This window comes from Oncorhynchus masou, chromosome 28 (assembly GCF_036934945.1).
Source record: "Oncorhynchus masou masou isolate Uvic2021 chromosome 28, UVic_Omas_1.1, whole genome shotgun sequence".
NCBI classification, from domain to species: domain Eukaryota; kingdom Metazoa; phylum Chordata; class Actinopteri; order Salmoniformes; family Salmonidae; genus Oncorhynchus; species Oncorhynchus masou.
In genome coordinates, this window is record NC_088239.1 from 17,407,541 (window position 1) to 17,430,043 (window position 22,503).

Genomic DNA, 22,503 nt, shown 5'->3' on the forward strand with positions numbered 1-22,503 from the left:
GCTGGTACCAGTGGCCACTGGCCAACCGACGTGCATGCGTACTTGTCTCTCCATTGTGAAGCGTGAACTCATCAAATCCTTTCTGGGAACGTCTGCATTTGCATTATAATACGACCTTCCTTGTTTCAATTGTGGATTTACTCTTGCAGTTTGTTGTCGTTTGAAATATCAGCGCGTGTCATAAGCTACCCAGAAGAGAAGGCTACATTTTATGCCAAGTGAATCGCATTCTGCGCGGTGTATTTTTTTGTCAGGTCTAAAATATCCGATCTCAAGTCGATAACTTTCATCAACACACGAGTTGAGTTTAGGAGCACATTAATGCGTACAGTACACGGACCTACTTGCCATAAGGACATCTGTCAGAATCCGAATAATGTTTTTGCAGTGATTGTTTTGGTATCATTTACGACACTTCCACTGTTGCCAGTCTATCTTGCACGAGAGTAGCCAAAGTAACGCTTTTAAAAAACGATTTAATGCGTCCAGTTGTTTAGAGAATTCTAGAAAAATATGGGAAGCACAGCAAATGACTCCAAGAAGAGAGACGCGAAGACACCTAGAAAGAAGAGGACGCTTCGATTGAACATGCCCGTAAGTTTTTGTCTTCAGACATATTAATTGGGGCGAAATGATAACCTATTTACTATTTATGTTCGCTCTGCTCTGAAGTTGGGCATGTAGCCTACATGTGGGCGGGGTTGTGGTATGTGTTTCCTTCAGTGAAATATACTGTTGCAACATTTTTTTGTTCTCCATAGTGTTTCTGTTGAATGTGTATACAATATATCCGCGGTAAAGAATGCCTGGCTCGGAATCTGTGGCATATGTCATGCAGAAAATAGATTAACACAACACACACGCTTAGTTATCTCCATATTTATGGGGTTAGCCCAGTTGTTTGCGTTGAGATTCCTGTCTTCTTCATGCTGAGTGTAGGTTACATTTTATGAACCATATTCAATTTATGTTAAGTCCATGACAATAAATGTACATTTTACAGCATGCACAAAGCCTTTTGTCTCTTTTCAGGGACATTATAATAATAATAATAATATATTTTCAGGGCCATTCTAATAATAATAATATTAAATGTATAGCCATCATGACATAACTCGGTAGTAGTATACTCTTTCACAGCTTCCTCTTCGGCTGTAGGAGAGAGAATGTAACATCTGTATTCAGTTTGAGGTCAGCAGTCATCGTGAGTCATTCCAAGTCAGTATGATATCAGCTAGACCAAAGGCACTGCACATATATCCTGTAATTACATGTTTAGGTGACAATAGTTAGTGGAGATACTTGGGATCATGCCTCATGATGTGAATACTAATAGGCAATCGATATCATTACTCACATATTCATGTGCACACACAGACACATACATTTACTTATGTGGAGATATATGCTGTCATTATTGTCAGTGATATTGCTGTTATGCAAAATCCCAGCCCTTGAGAAGAGGGATGACCTTCAAATCAGTGATGCTGATGTTAAGGCAAATTCACATCATGGAACATTCTGTGATTTAGGGCCCTTCCTCGTGGATCTCCAAACTCACCATGTGTTATAAAGGAAGTGGTCACAGACAGTTTATAACCAATGACCTGCTGGGCATCCATCTGCACTCCCTCAACAAGATGGTGTTTTATTTATGGAGCAAAAGAGCAGAAGGCCTGATTCCAAATTGACAAGGCTTTGCTCTTTCTGCCCCTGTGGCCTGGTTCTCTGTGATCTGAAATGGTTGTCCTTGTAGAACTACAGTGTAATTAATGTACAGTAGATCACTTCATCTCTACATTTTGTATACAAAGCTCTGCTGCACAAGCTTCGAACATATCTCACTTCTCTATTAAAGTAAAAAAATACGGGGCACCAAACCCGCTCACAGGGTTGGTTAACTCTTGAGGTCCGTTGTGTCTCTACCAACCTAAGTAAATCAGCCTTCAACTTGAATACACCCCATGTTTAGAATAATTTACAAACCTCCTTACATCTTGAACCTCTGGTGCCAATAGATCAGTTTAGAACACAGCCGAGGGACGAATTCACTGAGGTTTGCAAGTGTTGTGGTTGATTGTGGTGGGTTATTAGTGTTGTGGTTGATTGTGGTGGATATTAGTGTTGTGGTTGATTGTGGTAGTTTATTAGTGTTGTGGTTGATTGTGGTGGGTTATTAGCGTTGTGGTTGATTGCAGTGTTTTATTATTGTTGTGGTTGATTGTGGCGGGTTATTATTGTGGTGAGTTATTATTGTTGTGGTTGATTGTGGTGGGTTATTATTGTTGTGGTTGATAGTGGTGTGTTATTAGTGTTGTGTTTGATTGTGGTGGGTTATTATTGTTGTGGTTGATTGTGGTGGGTTATTAGTGTGGTGGTTGATTGTGGTGGGTTATTAGTGTGGTGGTTGATTGTGGTGGGTTATTAGTGTGGTGGTAGATTGTGGTGGGTTATTATTGTTGTGGTTGATTGTGGTGGGTTATTAGTGTTGTGGTGGTTTATTAGTGTTGTGGTTGATTGTGGTGGGTTATTAGTGTTGTGGTGGTTTATTATTGTTGTGGTTGATTGTGGTGGGTTATTAGTGTTGTGGTGGTTTATTATTGTTATGGTTGATTGTGGTGGGTTATTAGTGTTGTGGTGGTTTATTATTGTTGTGGTTGATTGTGGTGGGTTATTAGTGTTGTGGTGGTTTATTATTGTTGTGGTTGATTGTGGTGGGTTATTAGTGTTGTGGTGGTTTATTATTGTTGTGGTTGATTGTGGTGGTTTATTATTGTTGTGGTTGATTGTGGTGGGTTATTAGTGTTGTGGTGGTTTATTATTGTTGTGGTTGATTGTGGTGGTTTATTATTGTTGTGGTTGATTGTGGTGGGTTATTTGTGTTATTGCTGTATCCTGCAGTTATTTTTTTTCTGATTTATTGAATTATGTTTGAGAGTTGTTTGTTGTCAGTGCACCATTGCAAATGAAACTATGGTCTCAATTGGACTCCCCTGAATAAATAATAACTATAGTAATGGTGTACCAAGCTCACTAGAGAGCTACTAAGATGGATGGAAGAGGGCTTTATTGGATTAGGGAAGAGAGCTTGGCTTGGTACTAATCCATATTCTTCAGCTCTTCTTCTTGTTAGGTTGTTTTTGGACAGGGCCTATATGTGCTCCAGATCACTGACCTTTGGCCATACCCTTCAGACAAGCTTGACGAGTTCTACAGGTACTTGTGATGTTTTTACCTGACGTCCAAGAGATCTCACACCTGGTAGTGATAAATCAAATCCAAATCAAATTTTATTAGTCACATACACATGGTTAGCAGATGTTTATGCGAGTGTAGCGAAATGCTTGTACTTCTAGTTCCGACAATGCAGTAATAACCAACGAGTAATCTAACCTAACAATTTCACAACAACTACCTTATACACACAGGTGTAAAGGGATGAAGAATATGTACATTAAAATATATGAAGGAATGATGGTACAGAATGGCATAGGCAAGATGCAGTAGATGGTATAGAGTATAGTATATACAGTGCCTTGCAAAAGTATTCGGCCCCCTTGAACTTTGCGACCTTTTGCCACATTTCAGGCTTCAAACATAAAGATATAAAACTGTATTTTTTTGTGAAGAATCAACAACAAGTGGGACACAATCATGAAGTGGAACGACATTTATTGGATATTTCAAACTTTTTTAACAAATCAAAAACTGAAAAATTGGGAGTGCAAAATTATTCAGCCCCCTTAAATTAATACTTTGTAGCGCCACCTTTTGCTGCGATTACAGCTGTAAGTCGCTTGGGGTATGTCTCTATCAGTTTTGCACATCGAGAGACTGAATTTTTTTCCCATTCCTCCTTGCAAAACAGCTCGAGCTCAGTGAGGTTGGATGGAGAGCATTTGTGAACAGCAGTTTTCAGTTCTTTCCACAGATTCTCGATTGGATTCAGGTCTGGACTTTGACTTGGCCATTCTAACACCTGGATATGTTTATTTTTGAACCATTCCATTGTAGATTTTGCTTTATGTTTTGGATCATTGTCTTGTTGGAAGACAAATCTCCGTCCCAGTCTCAGGTCTTTTGCAGACTCCATCAGGTTTTCTTCCAGAATGGTCCTGTATTTGGCTCCATCCATCTTCCCATCAATTTTAACCATCTTCCCTGTCCCTGCTGAAGAAAAGCAGGCCCAAACCATGATGCTGCCACCACCATGTTTGACAGTGGAGATGGTGTGTTCAGGGTGATGAGCTGTGTTGCTTTTACGCCAAACATAACGTTTTGCATTGTTGCCAAAAAGTTCAATTTTGGTTTCATCTGACCAGAGCACCTTCTTCCACATGTTTGGTGTGTCTCCCAGGTGGCTTGTGGCAAACTTTAAATGACACTTTTTATGGATATCTTTAAGGAATGGCTTTCTTCTTGCCACTCTTCCATAAAGGCCAGATTTGTGCAATATATGACTGATTGTTGTCCTATGGACAGAGTCTCCCACCTCAGCTGTAGATCTCTGCAGTTCATCCAGAGTGATCATGGGCCTCTTGGCTGCATCTCTGATCAGTCTTCTCCTTGTATGAGCTGAAAGTTTAGAGGGACGGCCAGGTCTTGGTAGATTTGCAGTGGTCTGATACTCCTTCCATTTCAATATTATCGCTTGCACAGTGCTCCTTGAGATGTTTAAAGCTTGGGAAATCTTTTTGTATCCAAATCCGGCTTTAAACTTCTTCACAACAGTATCTCGGACCTGCCTGGTGTGTTCCTTGTTCTTCATGATGCTCTCTGCGCTTTTAACGGACCTCTGAGACTATCACAGTGCAGGTGCATTTATACGGAGACTTGATTACACACAGGTGGATTGTATTTATCATCATTAGTCATTTAGGTCAACATTGGATCATTCAGAGATCCTCACTGAACTTCTGGAGAGAGTTTGCTGCACTGAAACTAAAGGGGCTGAATAATTTTGCACGCCCAATTTTTCAGTTTTTGATTTGTTAAAAAAGTGAAGTTCCACTTCATGATTGTGTCCCACTTGTTGTTGATTCTTCACAAAAAAATACAGTTTTATATCTTTATGTTTGAAGCCTGAAATGTGGCAAAAGGTCGCAAAGTTCAAGGGGGCCGAATACTTTCGCAAGGCACTGTACATATGAGATGAGTTGTCACGTTGGTCGTAACGAGACCAAGGCGCAGCGTGATAAACAAACTAACAAAACAATAAAACGAACGTGAAGCTATAAACACTAGTGCTGACACAGGCAACTATACATAGACAATAAGCCACGAAATACCCAAGGAATATGGCTACCTAAATATGGTCCCCAATCAGAGACAACGATAAACAGCTGCCTCTGATTGAGAACCAATCCAGGCAACCATAGACATAAAATCACCTAGACTAGAAACAACCTCATTGACATACAAAAACCCTAGACAGGACAAAAACACATATATCACCCTCATCACAACCTGACCTAACCAAAATAACAAGGAAAACAAAGAATACTAAGGTCAGGGTGGGACAAATGTAGGGTATGTAAACATATAAAAGTGGCATAGTTTAAAGTGGCTAGTGATACATGTATTACATAACGATGGCAAGATGGTATAGAGTACAGTATATACATATGAGATGGGTAATGTAGGGTATGTAAACATTATATTAAGTGGCATTGTTTAAAGTGGCTAGTGATACATTTTTTACATCAATTTTTCCATTATTAAAGTGGCTGGAGTTGAGTCAGTATGTTGGCACCAGCCACTCAATGTTAGTGGTGGCTGTTTAACAGTCTGATGGCCTTGGGTCATAGAATTCTATTGGTCAGGAATCTGATGCTCAATTATTATTGGTGATGACAATAGATGTTCCCACCGTTTCAATCTATCTTATCTTCCTTTGTACCACTATGCTATTTCTATGACATGCCAAGATAAATGTACAAAACCAAATGCCCTACATTTGTGGAAACGGTAAGAAGCTCTGCCCTGTTCTCATAGACATGGGAAATGGTTTCCTTTTGTGTTTATCGTTGAATAACAACAAAAAAGCTCAATTTGAATAGGTCTTTCTGCGTATCCCCTCTTCCATACGTGTAGGTCTACTTATAATGTCCAACTGTAGTGCAGTATGTTGTTGACCAAACAAATGCACTAGTGTTGATTTTGAGAAGTTACACACTGATTTGTGTGATTCACTGTTACGTTAGATTGCCTCATATGGACTCGGATGCCGTTAAGCCTGCTTGACACAAAAGACAAGGTCACTCTTGGGTTTATGTCAGTTCTATAGTGTAGGCGTAAAGAATTCCCCTCTTTCTCTATCATGTGCAATGCTGGGCAACGGGTTTTATACGTGACACCAGACATGCTTAGGAGACAGTGGATCACCATACATCCCTACAACTAGTGACAGTAATCTGATTTATATTTTATCCATACAGCTATTTTTGAAATATTACTGGCACATACATTTAGCCTACAACATATCTGAGGTATGTTATCTTAATTTGCAGGGGTATGCTTATGTGGTTTGTGATTGTGCTGGGTGGATATGGTATGGCTCGGATAGGAGGGGAAGCAGTGATGTGTCTCACAATGGAACATGTTGGCAACGTTTACTCTCTTTGTTTTCTGCTGCTGGTGATTTTAAGCTAGGACCAGACAGAGAAAGGGTTATTTTCCTTATTAATTGTGATGATAACAGTATTGATTAGGCTTTGCACAGTGCTGTTGTATGTTTGGAGTGGAGTAGTTGTTTTGGTAGGAGCATGGGTTATCTCCAAATCATCGGTTGGTCAATATTTAGGCTACTATTGACAGACTGATGAATCGGATGCAAATTTCAGGAGACGCCCATTTTACATTTTGTCTGGATAAAAATGTAGATGTGAATTTCACCTTTTGCTCCTTTTTTTACCTTTTTTCGTTATTCTATTGGAAGGAAAAAACTTGTTCTAATAGAATGAATGCATGTACAGATTTACTTCTCTGATCATACAATTCTCTGTCATACAGTATAAAAGTACATATCAAAAGTACGTTGAAAAATAGGGACATGACTGTATACGTACATATACGCTCCCCAAGGACAATGAGTACACAATGGACCATGGTGACAATAATCACCTCTCTTTTGTTGTATTGTGTCTTGACAATAGGCCGGTGCAGTGTTTATGGCCGTGCCTCTGTGCAAATACTTGTGTAAATTTGGAACGGTGTAATGTTGATTCTGTGTTGTTGTTGGGTTAATTTGCATTGGAAAACATTTGACTTCACAAAATACGTTTTTAGTATTTTTTTAAGGGGTGTGTGACAAATCCTTTTGTAAAGACACATTTGAAGTTCAGGGACACTCACCAGACCAATCAAGCGCCCGCTGAAGTTCTCAAAGCGAGGGATGGCGTTCAATTACAATTGATAATGAATATATGTTGTACTGAAAGGCTGTAGGCTATTTTGTAATCCAAGGTTTTGTTTCCCACACCCGCTGGTATTCCTGTCAGTTCCATTTTAACCAACACAGTGAGGTATGTATGTGTAGCAGATGACGCAGGGGGCTTATCTGCTACTTCCTCTTCCTCTGTCTGTGTGCGGAAGAGGAAATGTGTTTGTCGGTATAGACTTTACGGAAAGATGGACTCGTTTGTTTTTTTTCTTCCAGATGTTAGCAATTATGTACATTTATATTAGTTTCTCATTGTGTTTTGGAGCTATCATTTCTATTTTGCGGTATCTTAATGTAATGTGCTTGAATGTATTTTTTTACGGGCCTGCCAAACAATTGGTAGTTTAGTCAGTTAGGGTAGCATTAATGCGTTGGTTACAGGCATGATAATAGCATGTACTTACAGGATGCAATTAAATAAGATGTCATATGGAGGAAATTGAGAACTATGGATTAGACAATTAAGGACTATTTGACTAATGGGAAATAATATTGTATGTTCTCATGTTGTAGAGGTTCAAAACAAGGTCAAGGTTGTGCCATTTATACTTAGCCTGGGGAGTTCAACCTAAAATCCCAATGGACACATGCATCTTGTTGGAATGTTCAATTTGTCCTGGACAAAGATTCCCATGTAACTACACATCATGAGGTACAGTGATGCTTTGGGGCAAAAACGTTATAATGTATCATATTATGGGCTCCCGAGTGGCACCGCGGTCTAAGGCACTGCATCTCAGTGCAAGATGCATCACTATAGTACCTGGTTTGAATCCAGGCTGTATCACATCCAGCCACGATTGGGAGTCCCATAGGGGGCGCCTATATTGTATTTACTTTGCCACCATGGACCTTATCTCACCTCATTTGCTCACATTGTATATAGACTTATTTTTCTACTGTACTATTGACTGTACATTTGTTTTACTCCATGTGTAACTCTGTGTTTGTAACGGCTTTCATCGGAAGAAGGAATCATCGGACCAAAATGCAGCAGGGTACGTGTTCATCTTTAATGAATTGCACTGAATAAACTAAACAAAACAACAAAAGGGAAAACCGAAACAGTCCTGCAAGGTGAATAACACTAAACAGAAATGAACTACCCACAAACTAAGATGGCAAAACAGGCTACCTAAGTATGATTCCCAATCAGAGACAACGAAAGACAGCTGTCCCTTATTGAGAACCATACCCGGCCTACGTGGTTAAATAAAGGTTAAATAAAATAAATGAAAATAAACAATTGGCCCAGTGTCGTCCGGGTTTGGCCGGAGTCGTCCGTCATTGTAAATGAGAATTTGTTCTTAACGGACTTGCCGAGTTAAATAAAAAATGATGTGACCAATTTAGATTTGCGTATGTCTTTCATTTCACTAGTGTGTCAATATATATTTATGTTGGCTGTAATACATTAGTTCAATAAATACCTTATACAGTGCAGTGGTGAGACATTTCGAAAATCGATAATGCCGTGTCTTAAACAATGCCTGGTTAATGCTTGTTGGGTAAAGGATACCTGCACATTAGTTGTCTGACAAAAAAATCGGTCAGTAAGTGCTGAATTGTCTTGCTTTCAACAAATGCTCAAGTTTTCAGTGATAAAATATGCATTGCCATAAAAATAGATCTAGTTTTATGCATGTATGCCAGTTAAAATCATGAGTGGTCAAAGTAAGGTCAATGGGAGTGATAATAACACACAGCTTTTCCTTGTGTTTAATCAAAAACAGTATTTTGGAGAATACATCTGTGATGACATTGTTTCTTTGCTATGGGGTTTGGCTTGGGGGGAAAGGGGTCATCCTCTGACTACATACAAAATGTCAGATTGGAACCAAGTCAAAATCTTAGGGTATAGTCTTCTGTTCCACAGAATGTGGTATTTGAATTTGTTCATCTCCAGAACATTCAGATATAGACCTACATCCTACACAGGGTTTCACAGTCGTAAAGCCCAAAGTTATGGAAACACCGAGATGATACAAATTCTGCTTGAGGAACAAGTGTTGTGAAAGCTACTATAGGAGGAGCGTTGGAGTCTCTGCCTGATTTTGAATTTTCCTCAGAACATCATCCAAAACAGAACAGTGGGTTCTTCATAGAATATCTGTGGACTTGGATACAGTGTGGTGTGTTTGACTAAGGGTTTAAATACTTATGAAGAATTCGAGGCGAGGTTAGTTCAGCTTAAACTGTTGAGGTTAAACAATCGGCGTCTATTAATAGCTTTTACCCACAATAAACAAAGGTGGCAGTTTGAACTTGAAAGGCTTGACGGACAAAATGCATTGCCCACAGCACATTCTGTTTTTTTTTCTTATCAATGTCTTCCAAACTAGCAAGTGAGTTAGTATTCAAAGAAGGAGCCTCTTTCTCGGAGAATGACACATCTAGGCTGGCAAATGAAAGGGTTCGTTAAAAAAAACAGAGGAACTCAGAAGAATAGAGTTGGGGCATAATTGAAACCTATAATGGAATGGAGTTGAAGCAATTATTTTAAATGAAGACATTTCCCCTTCAATAACTACAGCTCATGAACATAATGTGGGTTGTGTGTTTTTCAAACCACTCAACCGATTTTGATTTTATCCACCAAAACTGTATGAAAGCATCCATAAAGTCTTCATAAGCCCTACTTAGATGCTTCACAGGTACATTCATACGTTATAAAGGGTGTGTAACGGTTTTCTGGTGAAAGAGAGGCGGACCAAAATGCAGTGTGGTTAGTTTTGTGCATCTTTAATAAAGATGAAAATACAACAATCTACAAAACAAACGTGAAAAAAACGAAACCGTTCTATCTGATGCCACAAACACAAAGACAGGAACAATCACCCACAAAACCCAACACAAAACAGGCTACATAAATATGGTTCCCAATCAGAGACAATGACTAACACCTGCCTCTGATTGAGAACCATATCAGGCCAAACATAGAAATAGACAAACCAGACACACAACATAGAATGCCCACCCAGCTCACGTCCTGACCAACACTAAAACAAGGAAAACACACAAGAACGATGGTCAGAACGTGACAGGGTGATATAAAAGGTCCTTATTTACCAACTAGGGTTTGGACGATTTTATATGATTAAATCCAATATCATGATATTTGACTATGACAATATATTGTGAAGTGCAAAACGATATATCGTGATGTTCAAGACTACTATTTGAACTTTACAACTTTAGGCTGTATCAATATGTTGAAAATTAAGTCTAAAGAATTAACTAAGCTTTATTTTTTTCGCCATACTAAGATTATTTAATGAGAATGACAATATTACAGTAAATAAGCACAAATTGCACTGTTTGGAATGATCTAGTCATTACCGGTGCAGCATGATTATATCGGATATCACGATATCTAGAGTGGCATATCTTAGAAGAGGTCTCCCAAATATCACCCAACCCTATGAAGCCAAATATCACCCAACCCTACGAAGCCAAATATCACCCAACCCTATAAAGCCAAATATCACCCAACCCTATAAAGCCAAATATCACCCAACCCTATAAATCCAAATATCACCCAACCCTATGAAGCCAAATATCACCCAACCCTATAAAGCCAAATATCACCCAACCCTATAAAGCCAAATATCACCCAACCCTATGAAGCCAAATATCACCCAACCCTATAAAGCCAAATATCACCCAACCCTATGAAGCCAAATATCACCCAACCCTATAAAGCCAAATATCACCCAACCCTATAAAGCCAAATATCACCCAACCCTATAAAGCCAAATATCACCCAACCCTATGAAGCCAAATATCACCCAACCCTATAAAGCCAACTATCACCCAACCCTATAAAGCCAAATATCACCCAACCCTATAAAGCCAAATATCACCCAACCCTATAAAGCCAAATATCACCCAACCCTATGAAGCCAAATATCACCCAACCCTATAAAGCCAACTATCACCCAACCCTATAAAGCCAAATATCACCCAACCCTATAAAGCCAAATATCACCCAACCCTATAAAGCCAAATATGACCCAACCCTATAAAGCCAAATATCACCCAACCCTATAAAGCCAAATATCACCCAACCCTATAAAGCCAAATATGACCCAACCCTATGAAGCCAAATATCACCCAACCCTATGAAGCCAAATATCACCCAACCCTATGAAGCCAAATATCACCCAACCCTATGAAGCCAAATATCACCCAACCCTATGAAGCCAAATATCACCCAACCCTATAAAGCCAAATATCACCCAACCCTATAAAGCCAAATATCACCCAACCCTATAAAGCCAAATATCACCCAACCCTATAAAGCCAAATATCACCCAACCCTATAAAGCCAAATATCACCCAACCCTATAAAGCCAAATGTGGCCTAACCCTATTCTCAACCTTAGTGTGACATTTGTTTCGGGGGTGATTTCTGAAGCATTTATAGAGCCCCGACAAAAGGCTTTTTACAAAGGCTTAATTAAAAACGTATGTTTAGTTTCAAGTGGGACCATTATTTTACAGTAACTGTCACGCCTGTGAATTGTGGTTGTTCATTCATGCCACAGATGATCCATTATATTGACCAGATACTCAAGTGGCAACTCTAACAATGAAAATAAATGTCTTCAAAATGGAAGGCAGTCAGGAGGAGGCAAGAACAGGTGGGACTATTCTGGCCTTTTCCTCTCTGACTGGGCGTATCAAGCATGGCCAGAGAGGAAGAGGTGACGCGAGCGGGATCACTAGGCCAAAAATCTGTCGTCTCCAGCAGGTGGCTTCTTATTTCACCAAGCAAGGGGCTCACCAAGCAAGGAGTTTTTGTATGGAGGTCAATGAGTGTTGAATTTGGTTAACAAAAAATGCTATGGCTTATTTGCTACGTGTGACTTTTTTGATCAACTAGAAGTTTCGCAATGCTTAGATTGTTACGAGTGGACTGATATAAGTAGGACACGTGTTGTGCCTGTTGTTCACACGTGCATCTGTCGTCTCATTGGTTAAAATGGTCCCACCTTATCTTGCCTCCTCCATATTGCCTTCCATTTTTGAATACATGTATTTTCATTGTTAGAGCTGCCAATAGAGTATCTGGTCAATATAATGGATCATCTGTGGCATGAAAGAACAATAAGAATCTGTTGATTGACAGACAATACTGCTCCTACCTCTGTAACTGTGCGTTCCTCATAATGAAACGCTCACCTCTCAAATTGAAGAGAGACATCACAACATTGAAACGCTGACTTCAAATAGAAGCCCCGTAGCTTGAATGTGATCTGCGCCTCCACATAATTATTGCCATTACTCAATGCAAGCATTGCAATTTTGATATTTGAGGTGTGTTTGTTATTTTTTTCTAGACATAGCCCATTACTTGCACCAAATTTTCATGATATAATGTGTGAATTCTATAGTTTAATTTTGAATTAAAAAAGCATGGGGCCATTGCCCACCGTGTTCCTGTTGTTCAGTCGCCGGGATTGGCTCGATGAAGCGTCCCAAATAGTTCGGAGGAGTTTGTACATATATTATGATGACATTTTGTTAGTTTTTGTTAGTTTTGGACTTCAATTAGGATTTTTTTGGCTGGTCGGGTACACTGCATTTTTTATAGAGGCAAGCCGAAGTTCAGATCCCGAAGTCTACGCCCCTTCGTCTGTGATTGGTCAGCAGTAGGGATTCTTCAATAAAGTCTTTGTTGTCCTTACCGAGAGACGACTCGTTTTCATGTACATTATTTCTTTAAGAAATACTGCACCAAACGTCTTAGATGTAAAATTGCACGACTAATATGTACTCAGTAAAAACGTCAAGATTAATGATAGATTTCTTGAGTTACTTTAAATTAATTCTGACTAATGTCAAATTTGTCTGGGACCGCAAAATCGAGGCATTAGATGGTTACAATCGTACAGTCTGTGGGCCTTAGCCAGTTATCCATTAGCTGAGTCATCCAACAACGCTCAACCATAGAGAAGAGTAGGACAGAGGAACAGGGATTGATGGAGGAGGAGGGGTATGGGTGAGGAGGACTAAGATCCTTCTTTATCTCTCTCCCCTATGAGGTTCATCAAATAGGATTTGTAAGCGCTTGAGGCAGCACTTTTGTTAACTATCTCATTACAGCATAGCTAAGTACTCATTATGCAACACTGGACTAGCCTTGCGCTCAGGGAAAGGCTACTGTTTAGGCAGCTAGACTTTGAGTTGTGATTTTTAGAGCTCAAACAGATTAACATCACTGGCAATTGGTTTTTCTCTCGATACCGAAAGGCAGGTTTTTTTTCCCAGACTGCTTTTCAAGGCTGGAGGAGGAAGGTCAAAGTGAGCTCCGGTCTTGGGGGAAGGAAGGTTTTCTCCACTTGTCATTCTCCTCTTGCCTGCATGTAGATAAGAACACGCAGTTGTTCAGAAACATATGCACGGCAGAGGGGATTTTGCTGGTTGTTCTGCACTTTGGGAGTAAAGGTAAATTAAAAAGTGTGTGAGTGTTGGACTGGAGTTGGGTTTGTGCTCTAAACTGAAGCCATGAACTGAAGAGAAATCAAAGTCCCGTGGGGAATATTTGTTACAAGGTTCTATTTGTTACTTGCTCAGAGTATGTAGTAGCTGGATCCACTGTAGTAGCTGGATCCAATGATGCAATTCCCCCTTTCCATTAATTTCAAAACTTATTATTGTTTCTCCCACTATGTTGTAAACCAGGGGTGGGGAATATTGCCCTACAAGGGCAGGTTTAAGTGCAGGCTTTTGTTCCAACAAAACAGTAACACAGCTGATCCCAGGGTCTACAGATGGAAATATTTACAGAAATGTTGTTTGATGTACTTTGTCAATTTTACATGACACTTCTCGAATCAATGTCTTGGTTAAAGACTGTGATTAGTTGAAGTGGAATGAAAACACAAAAACACTGATTCCCAGGGTATTTCTTTTTTTTAAGTTGCATTATCTACAATCCTTTAATCGTGAAGGTATTTTTAAATAAGCATGTGATACAAAGTGCAAAATAATAAAATCCGGACTAAGAACGTTGTTAATGCATTTATTATCAGTGTGTAGACTTTTAGGAAAACTAAGTGCACAGTGTACAATTCAAGCCTTTCCCGGATTTCATGTGGCCTTCAGTGGAGTGGTCTAACTTGGAATTGTATCTTGGGCTGTCCTGTTTCTGTTTTAAGAGTGTGTACTGTAGACCACAGACAACAAGAGGGGGTCTGGCACAGGCATCAAGGTTCAACTGACAAACATGAGTGCAAGGTCAACCAATCTGGACCAGCTGGGAACAGCATGTCGTGTGGTTAAGATCGCCTGGTCCCTAGTCTGTTTGTGCTGTATTGCAAACTGTTTATGACCCTGGACCACTCTGGCAAGACAGCACAAATAGATCAGTGATCAGGCTAGGGTTAAGATGCACACACTCCAGATATGGTACAGGGGCCTTGTGTGTGTGTGTGATACACATTTTCATTTGTTTAATTTTGGATGGACTTCTTAGCAGAGAAAAAAAAAGATATGGTTAGAGGGGGGGCAAAGGGGGGGAGATTGGAGTAAGAATGAGACAGAAGTGAACAGTAGGATGACAGAGGATGTTTCCCATTATGTTGAATTGATTCAATTCCTCATTATCCTTTCTGTAATAATCACTAATAGATTAAAGTACCTGGTCGATTTCATATTTTTATTTCTTTTCTGGCCCTTTCCTCATGCCAACTAAGGTAAGAAACGATTAAAGACTTTTAGGATGTGGCCAGAGAGCCACTAGCGCTGAAGTTCATCTTTATGGCTATGATGTCACCAACAGTAACGATCTGTAGGATTTATGAGGTCATCATTAATTTGTGGCTGTCATCATTGATGCGATTGGGTAAAAGGCTGGCCTTCATTTGTGCACATGGTTGGTTCACTCAAGATTGGACCTGTCAGTCAGTTGTCATCGGCAACAAGGAGGGATTTGCATTTAGGAAAGATTTGTTCTCCTGACACCATTCTAACCATTGAGTGGTAAGAATTCTTCTAAAGTCCTACAGTGCATTCGGAAAGTATTCAGAGCCCTTGACTTTTTCCACATTTTGTTATGTTACAGCCTTATTCTAAAATGGTTTAAATAGTTTTTCCCCCTCATTAATCTACACACAATAACACATAATTATAAAGCAAAAACAGGTTTTTAGACATTTTTACAAATGTATTAAGAATTTTAAAAAATATATCACATTTACAGAAGTATTCAGACCCTTTACACAGTACTTTGTTGAAGCAGTAGTTTGTTGAATCCTCTCAAGCTCTGTCAGGTTGGATGGGGAGTGTTGCTGAGAGTCCTTTAGGTGCCTTTAGGCAAACATCAAGCTGGCTGTCTTTTACTGAGGAGTGGCTTCCATCTGGCCACTTACCATAAAGGCTTGATTGGTGGAGTGCTGCAGATATGGTTGTCCTTCTGGAAGGTTCCCCCATCTCCACAGAGGAACTCTGGAGCTTTGTCAGAGTGACCATTGGGTTCTTGGTCACCTCCCTGACCAAGGCCCTTCTCCCCCGATTGCTCAGTTTGGCCGGGTGGCCAGCTCTAGGAAGAGTCTTGGTGGTTCCAAACTTTTTCCATTTAAGAATGATGGAGGCCACTGTGTTCTTGGGGACCGTCAATGCTGTAGACATTTCTTGGTACCCTTCCCCATATCTGTACCTCGACACAATCCTGTCTCTGAGCTCTACGGACAATTACTTCAACCTCATGACTTGGTTTTTGCTCTGACATGCACTGTCAACTGTGGGACCTAATATTGACAGGTGTGTGCCTTTCCAAATCATGTCCAGTCAATTGAAATTACCACAGGTGAACTCCAATCACGTTGTAGAAACATCTCAAGGATGATCAATGGAAACAGGATGCCCCCGAGCTCAATTTCGAGTCTCATAGCAAAGGGTCTGAATACTTATGTAAACATTTTTTTATTGAAAAACCTGTTTTTCGCTTTGTCATTATGGGGTATTGTGTGTAGATTGATGAAGAGGATGTAACGTAACAAAATGTGGAAAAAGGGAAGGGGTCTGAATTCTTTCCGAATGCTCTGTATACACTGAACAAAAATATAAACACAACATGCAACAATTTCAAAGATGTTACTGAGTTACATATAAGGAAATCTGTCAATTTCAATAAATTCATTAGGCCCTAATCTATGGATTTCACATGACTGGAAATACAGATACTATATGCATCTGTTGGTCACAGATACCTTGTATGGGCGTAGATCAGAAAACCAGTCAGTATTTGGTGTGACTACCATTTGCCTCATGTAGTGCGACACATCTCCTTTGCATACAGTTGATCCGGCTGTTGATTGAATGTTGTCCCACTCCTCTTCAATGGTTGTTCAATGTTGCTGGATATTGGTGGGAACTGGAACACGCTGTTGTACACGTCAATCCAGAGCATCCCAAACAGGTTCAATGGGTGACATGTCTGGTGAGTATGCAATTGTGTTCACTGTCCATAGCTTATGCCTCCCCATACCATAACCCCACCACCAACATGGGGCACTATGTTCACAACATTGACATCAGCAAACCGCTTGCCCACACGATGCCATACACACTGTCTGCCATCTGCCCGGTACAGTTGGAGATTACGGTAAAGAAATTAAAATTAATTTATCTGGCAACAGCTCTGGTGGATATTGCATCCAATTGCATGCTCCCTGAACTTAAGACATCTGTGGCATTGTGGTGTGTGATCAAACTGCATATTTTAGAGTGGCCTTTGATTGTCCCCAATACAAGGTTCACCTGTGTAATGATCATGCTGTTTAATCAGCTTCTTGATATGCCACACCTGTCAGGTGGATGGATTATTTTGGCAAAGGATAAATGCTCAGTTACAGGGATGTAAAGAAATGTGTGAACAAAATTTCAGAGAAATAAGGTTTTTGTGTGTATGGAACATTTCTGGGAGCTTGGGACCACTACTTGTTGCGTTCATATTTTTGGTCAGTGTACAAGGGGTACCAGTACAGATTCACTGTGCCAGGGTACGAGGTAATTGAGGTAGATAACTAGGAATAAAGTGACAGATCGTAAACAGTACCAGCAGTGTATGTGATGAGTCAATGCAAATAGTCCGGGTAGCTATTTAACGAACTATTTATCAGTCTTATGGCTTGGTGGTAGAAGTTGTTCAGGGTCCTGTTGGTTCCAGACTCGGTTGCGGTGGTACCACTTGGTGTACGGTAGCAGAGAGAACAGTCTATGACTTTGACCAACACTTTACATGTTGCGTTTATATTTTTGTTCAGTGTAAATTAACTATTTTTATAAATATAAACCGTTTCTAGTTAGAAGCTGAAATCAATGGCCTTGCTCTTTTTGTCTTGAGGTGTCAATCATTATTCTGGTCCCAGATCTGTGTGTGCTTTCATGCCAACTCCTATGGTCATTGGCGTGACAAGGATGTACAAACAAATCTGGGACCAGTCTAGCCAAGTTAAAACGTTCTGGAGAAGTGTTCAAGGCAGGTACACCCTTTTGGATTTGGCAGTGAAAGGAGAGAAGGATAGTTCCATTCAATGGAGTAAAATGATGACGGGTATCAGAAGAAATTATGACAGTTAGGTGGGGGAGAGATGAAAGGCAATCACTTTCTCATGGAATTGGGTTTCAAAGAACCGGTTTTAACATTGCACATTCAATACATTTTTTCCTGTCTGCACAAGTATGATAGTGGAGCATGAAAAGTCTTGAGATCAGCATTCTAAAGGTGATTGTTGGAGGTCATTGTCATTAACACAAACAAGATCTTGGGAACTGAGTGTGTGCTTCGAAAGTCAACTCTCTGATTTAGATAATCATAGAGATTATATTATTAGATACTGTATTATATTAGATTACGTTTTTATAATGTTATATGCAGTAGATGCTTCTGGAATCAAATGTTATGTTATACAAACAGTGGGAAAAGGATTCTGTCTTTGCTAATAAATGATTTGTGAAGGCAGTGTTTTCTTTGCGGGGGTGGTGGGAGGCGGGGCTGCCACGAGTCCAATACTAATGCCAATGTTTATCTAACGCCGGCATTCTCTCCTTGGTCTACAGGACCTCGGCTCGTTTGCCATGCCCTTCTTGGAGGGAGATGCCGACCATGTGGATAAGGCCGACATACAGAAGGTACAGTGATGTCCCAAGCCCGGCACACCCTCACCACTTCCAATGTGCCCTGGGAAAATATCAATATTTCATATTTGTATATTTTCAGCTGTTCATATAGACTATTGAGAATCCAGCGATGGTTGGGGTTCATTTATAAACTGATGGTCTAGTCTAGATGTGCTTCAGCCAACTCTAGTGTTTTTTTTCAACAATATAGTGATATAGTGGGCTACAGTACTTACAGTTTGGGTCCAGGATAGGGTTCATCACAAAGGCCATCATTTGGTCAGTGCTGTTTTGTGTGAGGGAAATGTCACCAATAGCCTCCTGCTGAGTGATTTTGCACTGTTGCACAATAATTACAAATTTTACATTTAACTCTTATCCAGAGCGACTCATCCAGAGCTACTCATATAAATTAAAAGCATCCCCATCGCAATTAACATAGTTTTGATTAAAACCTCATCTTTTAGTTTTCATCATTACCAGATTAAAATGCCATCTCATAATTGTATGCCTACTGTAGCTCCAGCGGGGATTGCAGCGCTGACATTGGCTTTTGGTCTCTATTTAAAGTCGGGGAATGGCCCTAACTTCACCCTGAGCTAAACCCCTTGACACCTTTGATCAGATGAGTGCTCTGTGGGGATAATGGGGTTAGTCACACTGATGACATAAGCCAAGCCAGACCTGGCAATCAAGAGTTCTGGTGCGGCGTCATCTCGTTAGAGCAGGACCTGAGAGTACTGGTGCTGACCAGTGGCGTAGCCAGAAATTAGTTGCCATGGGGCGAAGAGAAAAATGTGCAGTTTATAGCTAATCGCATGCTATTCTACAGATTTTGCCATGGGGCAAAGACAAAATGTTTAGCTTTTAAAGCAAATTAAATTACAAATTAAATAGGTGCATTTAGCCATAGAAGCACAGTGACATTATGCCTCAATGCAGTCATATTCTTGGCTTGGCATATTGGTGTGGCTTTCAGTTAGTTCTTTTTGGCAACCCATCCCATGAGAGTGAATGTCAATCTGTTCTGTTATATTTAATCAAATCTGACTAACCCAGCTTGCTATGAATCTGATGGCGTTTGCATGTTTTGGTAAAAAGACAAATAATGTCCAGTTGGAATACTAGCTAGGTTTCCATCCAACCTTTTTATTAGAGTAACGTCCTCTCACTATCAACTGCGTTTATTTTCAGCAAACTTAACATGTGTAAATATTTATATGAACTTAACAAGATTCAACTACTGAGACATAAACTGAACAAGTTCCACAGACATGTGAAAGGGACACAGAAATGGAATCATGAGTCCCTGAACAAAGGGGGTGTCAAAATGAAAAGTAACAATCTGTATCTGGTGTGGTCACCAGCTGCATTAAGTACTGCAGTGCATCTCCTCATCATGGACTGCACCAGATTTGCTGTTTTGCTTCTTGCTGTGAGATGTTACCCCACTCTTTCACCAAGGAAGCTGCAAGTTTCCAGACATTTCTGGGGGGAATGGCCCTAGCCCTCACCCTACGATCCAACAGGTCCCAGATGTGCTCAATGGGATTGAGATCCGGGCTCTTCACTGGCCATGGCAGAACACTGTCTTGCAGGAAATCACGCACTGAATGAGCAGTGTGGCTGGTGGCATTGTCATGCTGGAGGGTCATGTCAGGATGAGCCTGCAGGAAGGGTACCACATGAGAGAGGTCTTCCCTGTAATGCACAGCATTGAGATTGCCTGCAATGACAACAAGCTCAGTCCGATGAGACACACCGCCACAGACCATGACGGACCCTCCACCTCTAAATCGATCCTGCTCCAGAGTACAGGCCTTGGTGTAATGCTCATTCCTTCGACGATAAACGCGAATCCGACCATCACCACTGGTGAGACATAACCACGACTCGTCAATGAAGAGCACTTTTTGCCAGTCCTGTCTGGTCCAGCGACCGTAGGTTTGTGTCCATAGGCAACGTTATTGCCCGTGATGTCTAGTGAGGACCTGCCTTACAACAGGCCTACAAGCCCTCAGTCCAGCCTCTCTCAGCCCATTGCGGACAGTCTGAGCACTGATGGAGGGATTGTACGTTCCTGGTGTAACTCGGGCAGTTGTTGTTGCCATCCTGTATCTGTCCCGCAGGTGTGATGTTCGGATGTACCAATCCTGTGCAGGTGTTGTTACACGTGGTCTGCCACTGCGAGGACGATCAGCTGTCTGTTCTGCCTCCCTGTAGCGCTGTCTCACAGTACAAACATTGCAATTTATTGCCCTGGCCACATCTGCAGTCCTCATGCCTCCTTGCAGCATGCCTAAGGCACCTTCACGCAGATGAGCAGGGACCCTGGACATCTTTCTTTTGGAGTTTTTCAGAGTCAGTAGAAATGCCTCTTTAGTGTCCTATATTTTCATAACTGTGACCTTAATTTCCTAACGTCTGTAAGCTGTTAGTGTCTTAACAACCGTTCCAAAGGTCCATGTTCATAAATTGTTTTTGGTTCATTGAACAAGCATGGGAAACAGTGTTTGAACCCTTTACAATGAAGATCTGTGAAGTTATTTGGATTTTTACAAATTATCTTTGAAAGACAGTCTTGAAAAAGAGATGTTTCTTTTTTTTGTTTTTTTTGCAGAGAAACTGGAACTTTGTCAGTTAACTTTCCAAATATCGACCTTCAAAATATGCTAGACAAGGTAGGATCTTTTTGTGTCTGTAAAATTAATTATATTCAAAATGATGGTAAAAACACTGTGTCTAAATATTGATATAATAACCATCATATCAAAATCAACTTGGAGTCACGCAATGATATACAATGACACGACTCTTCGCTAAAGCATGAAGTTTCTTAGGCCACAGATGAAATAAGTTATGATGAACTTCCCAGGGTGGTGAAAGTGCAAGGTGATGAGCTTGATGCTCCTTTCCAATAAATACCGAGGGTCTTTTTCTGGTGACATGTTCATTGATGCTTGGCTGCCGTTTGACAAATAGAACAAAATATTTTGTCCATAAAAACCTCATCATGTAGGCTATACCCACACTGTATTTGCCAGCTGTTGGCTAAAGCGCACGTGGCAATAAGCAGTCGGCACACTCGCTATACAACACAATTATTTTGGTGAGAAAACCACCAGTAGAGTTGAAAATGTGATGAAATCCCATTTAACTTGTATTTTGTATTTTTGATTTAATAAACATGGGAATTTAACCGCAAAATGTATTTTTATGTGCAATGTGTATTTTTATGTGCAATGCTCAGACTTTTATCCGCAACATAGGACGGCGCACAGTGTCGTCCGGGTTTGGCCGAGGTAGGCCATCATTGTAAATAATAATTTGTTCTTAACTGACTTGCCTCGTTAAATAAAGGTTAAATAAAAAATAAAAAGTACATATCTCTGGTGGGAAAATGCGCATATTGTTTTTATGCAGATTTTAAAATATCCAAATGAAAATCCGTCGCCAATAAGATGGAAACCTAGTTAGTGACAAGTAAAGAGCATAATATATATTTGATTTATTTGATTGGGTGGGCCTGGCTCCCAAGTGTGAATGCCCCTGTTGCTGACGAAGGTGGCCTCTATCTGAACCTTCACATACAAAATGTGCTCGCACTGTACATTTTCACATGAAGAATGTGGCAGAGACGTCATCAGGAGACATGTTACAGCGGGCCTACCTGTCAATACAGGAACTGTAGATTCCCCTGTTGCCATGCGGAGATGGATGTCTCTACATTTGGCATTGTTCCCAATCTAATCAATAATCTCATTCACACCTGATTGTGTAAATGGCAGTGTCCTATTTTAAGTGTTTCCATTATTATTCTTAACTGGATAAAGCTACACTTGGTTTTGAATGAAGTCTTTAACTCTTTGTGTTGTTGAACCTACTGCCATAGACTGTCATTCATGAACAATGTATTGGCAGTCTGTCCCCTACAT

At 40.3% G+C, this 22,503-nt stretch overlaps 1 protein-coding gene across 4 annotated transcripts in view; it reads left to right on the forward strand.

The window, feature by feature from the left end:
• The window catches only part of LOC135517281 (5'-AMP-activated protein kinase subunit gamma-2-like), a 117,756-nt gene continuing 95,253 nt past the window's right edge, over positions 1 to 22,503 (forward strand). For 2 of the 4 annotated variants that reach the window (XM_064941439.1, XM_064941440.1), the window contains exons 1-2: positions 1 to 594; positions 18,509 to 18,580. In XM_064941439.1, coding sequence (XP_064797511.1) covers positions 514 to 594; positions 18,509 to 18,580 — 153 coding nt within the window. In that variant the 5' untranslated portion in view covers positions 1 to 513. Of the gene's footprint in view, positions 595 to 13,539; positions 13,892 to 18,508; positions 18,581 to 22,503 lie in introns of those variants that run through there. The other 2 variants (XM_064941443.1, XM_064941442.1) reach the window with 2 other exon arrangements.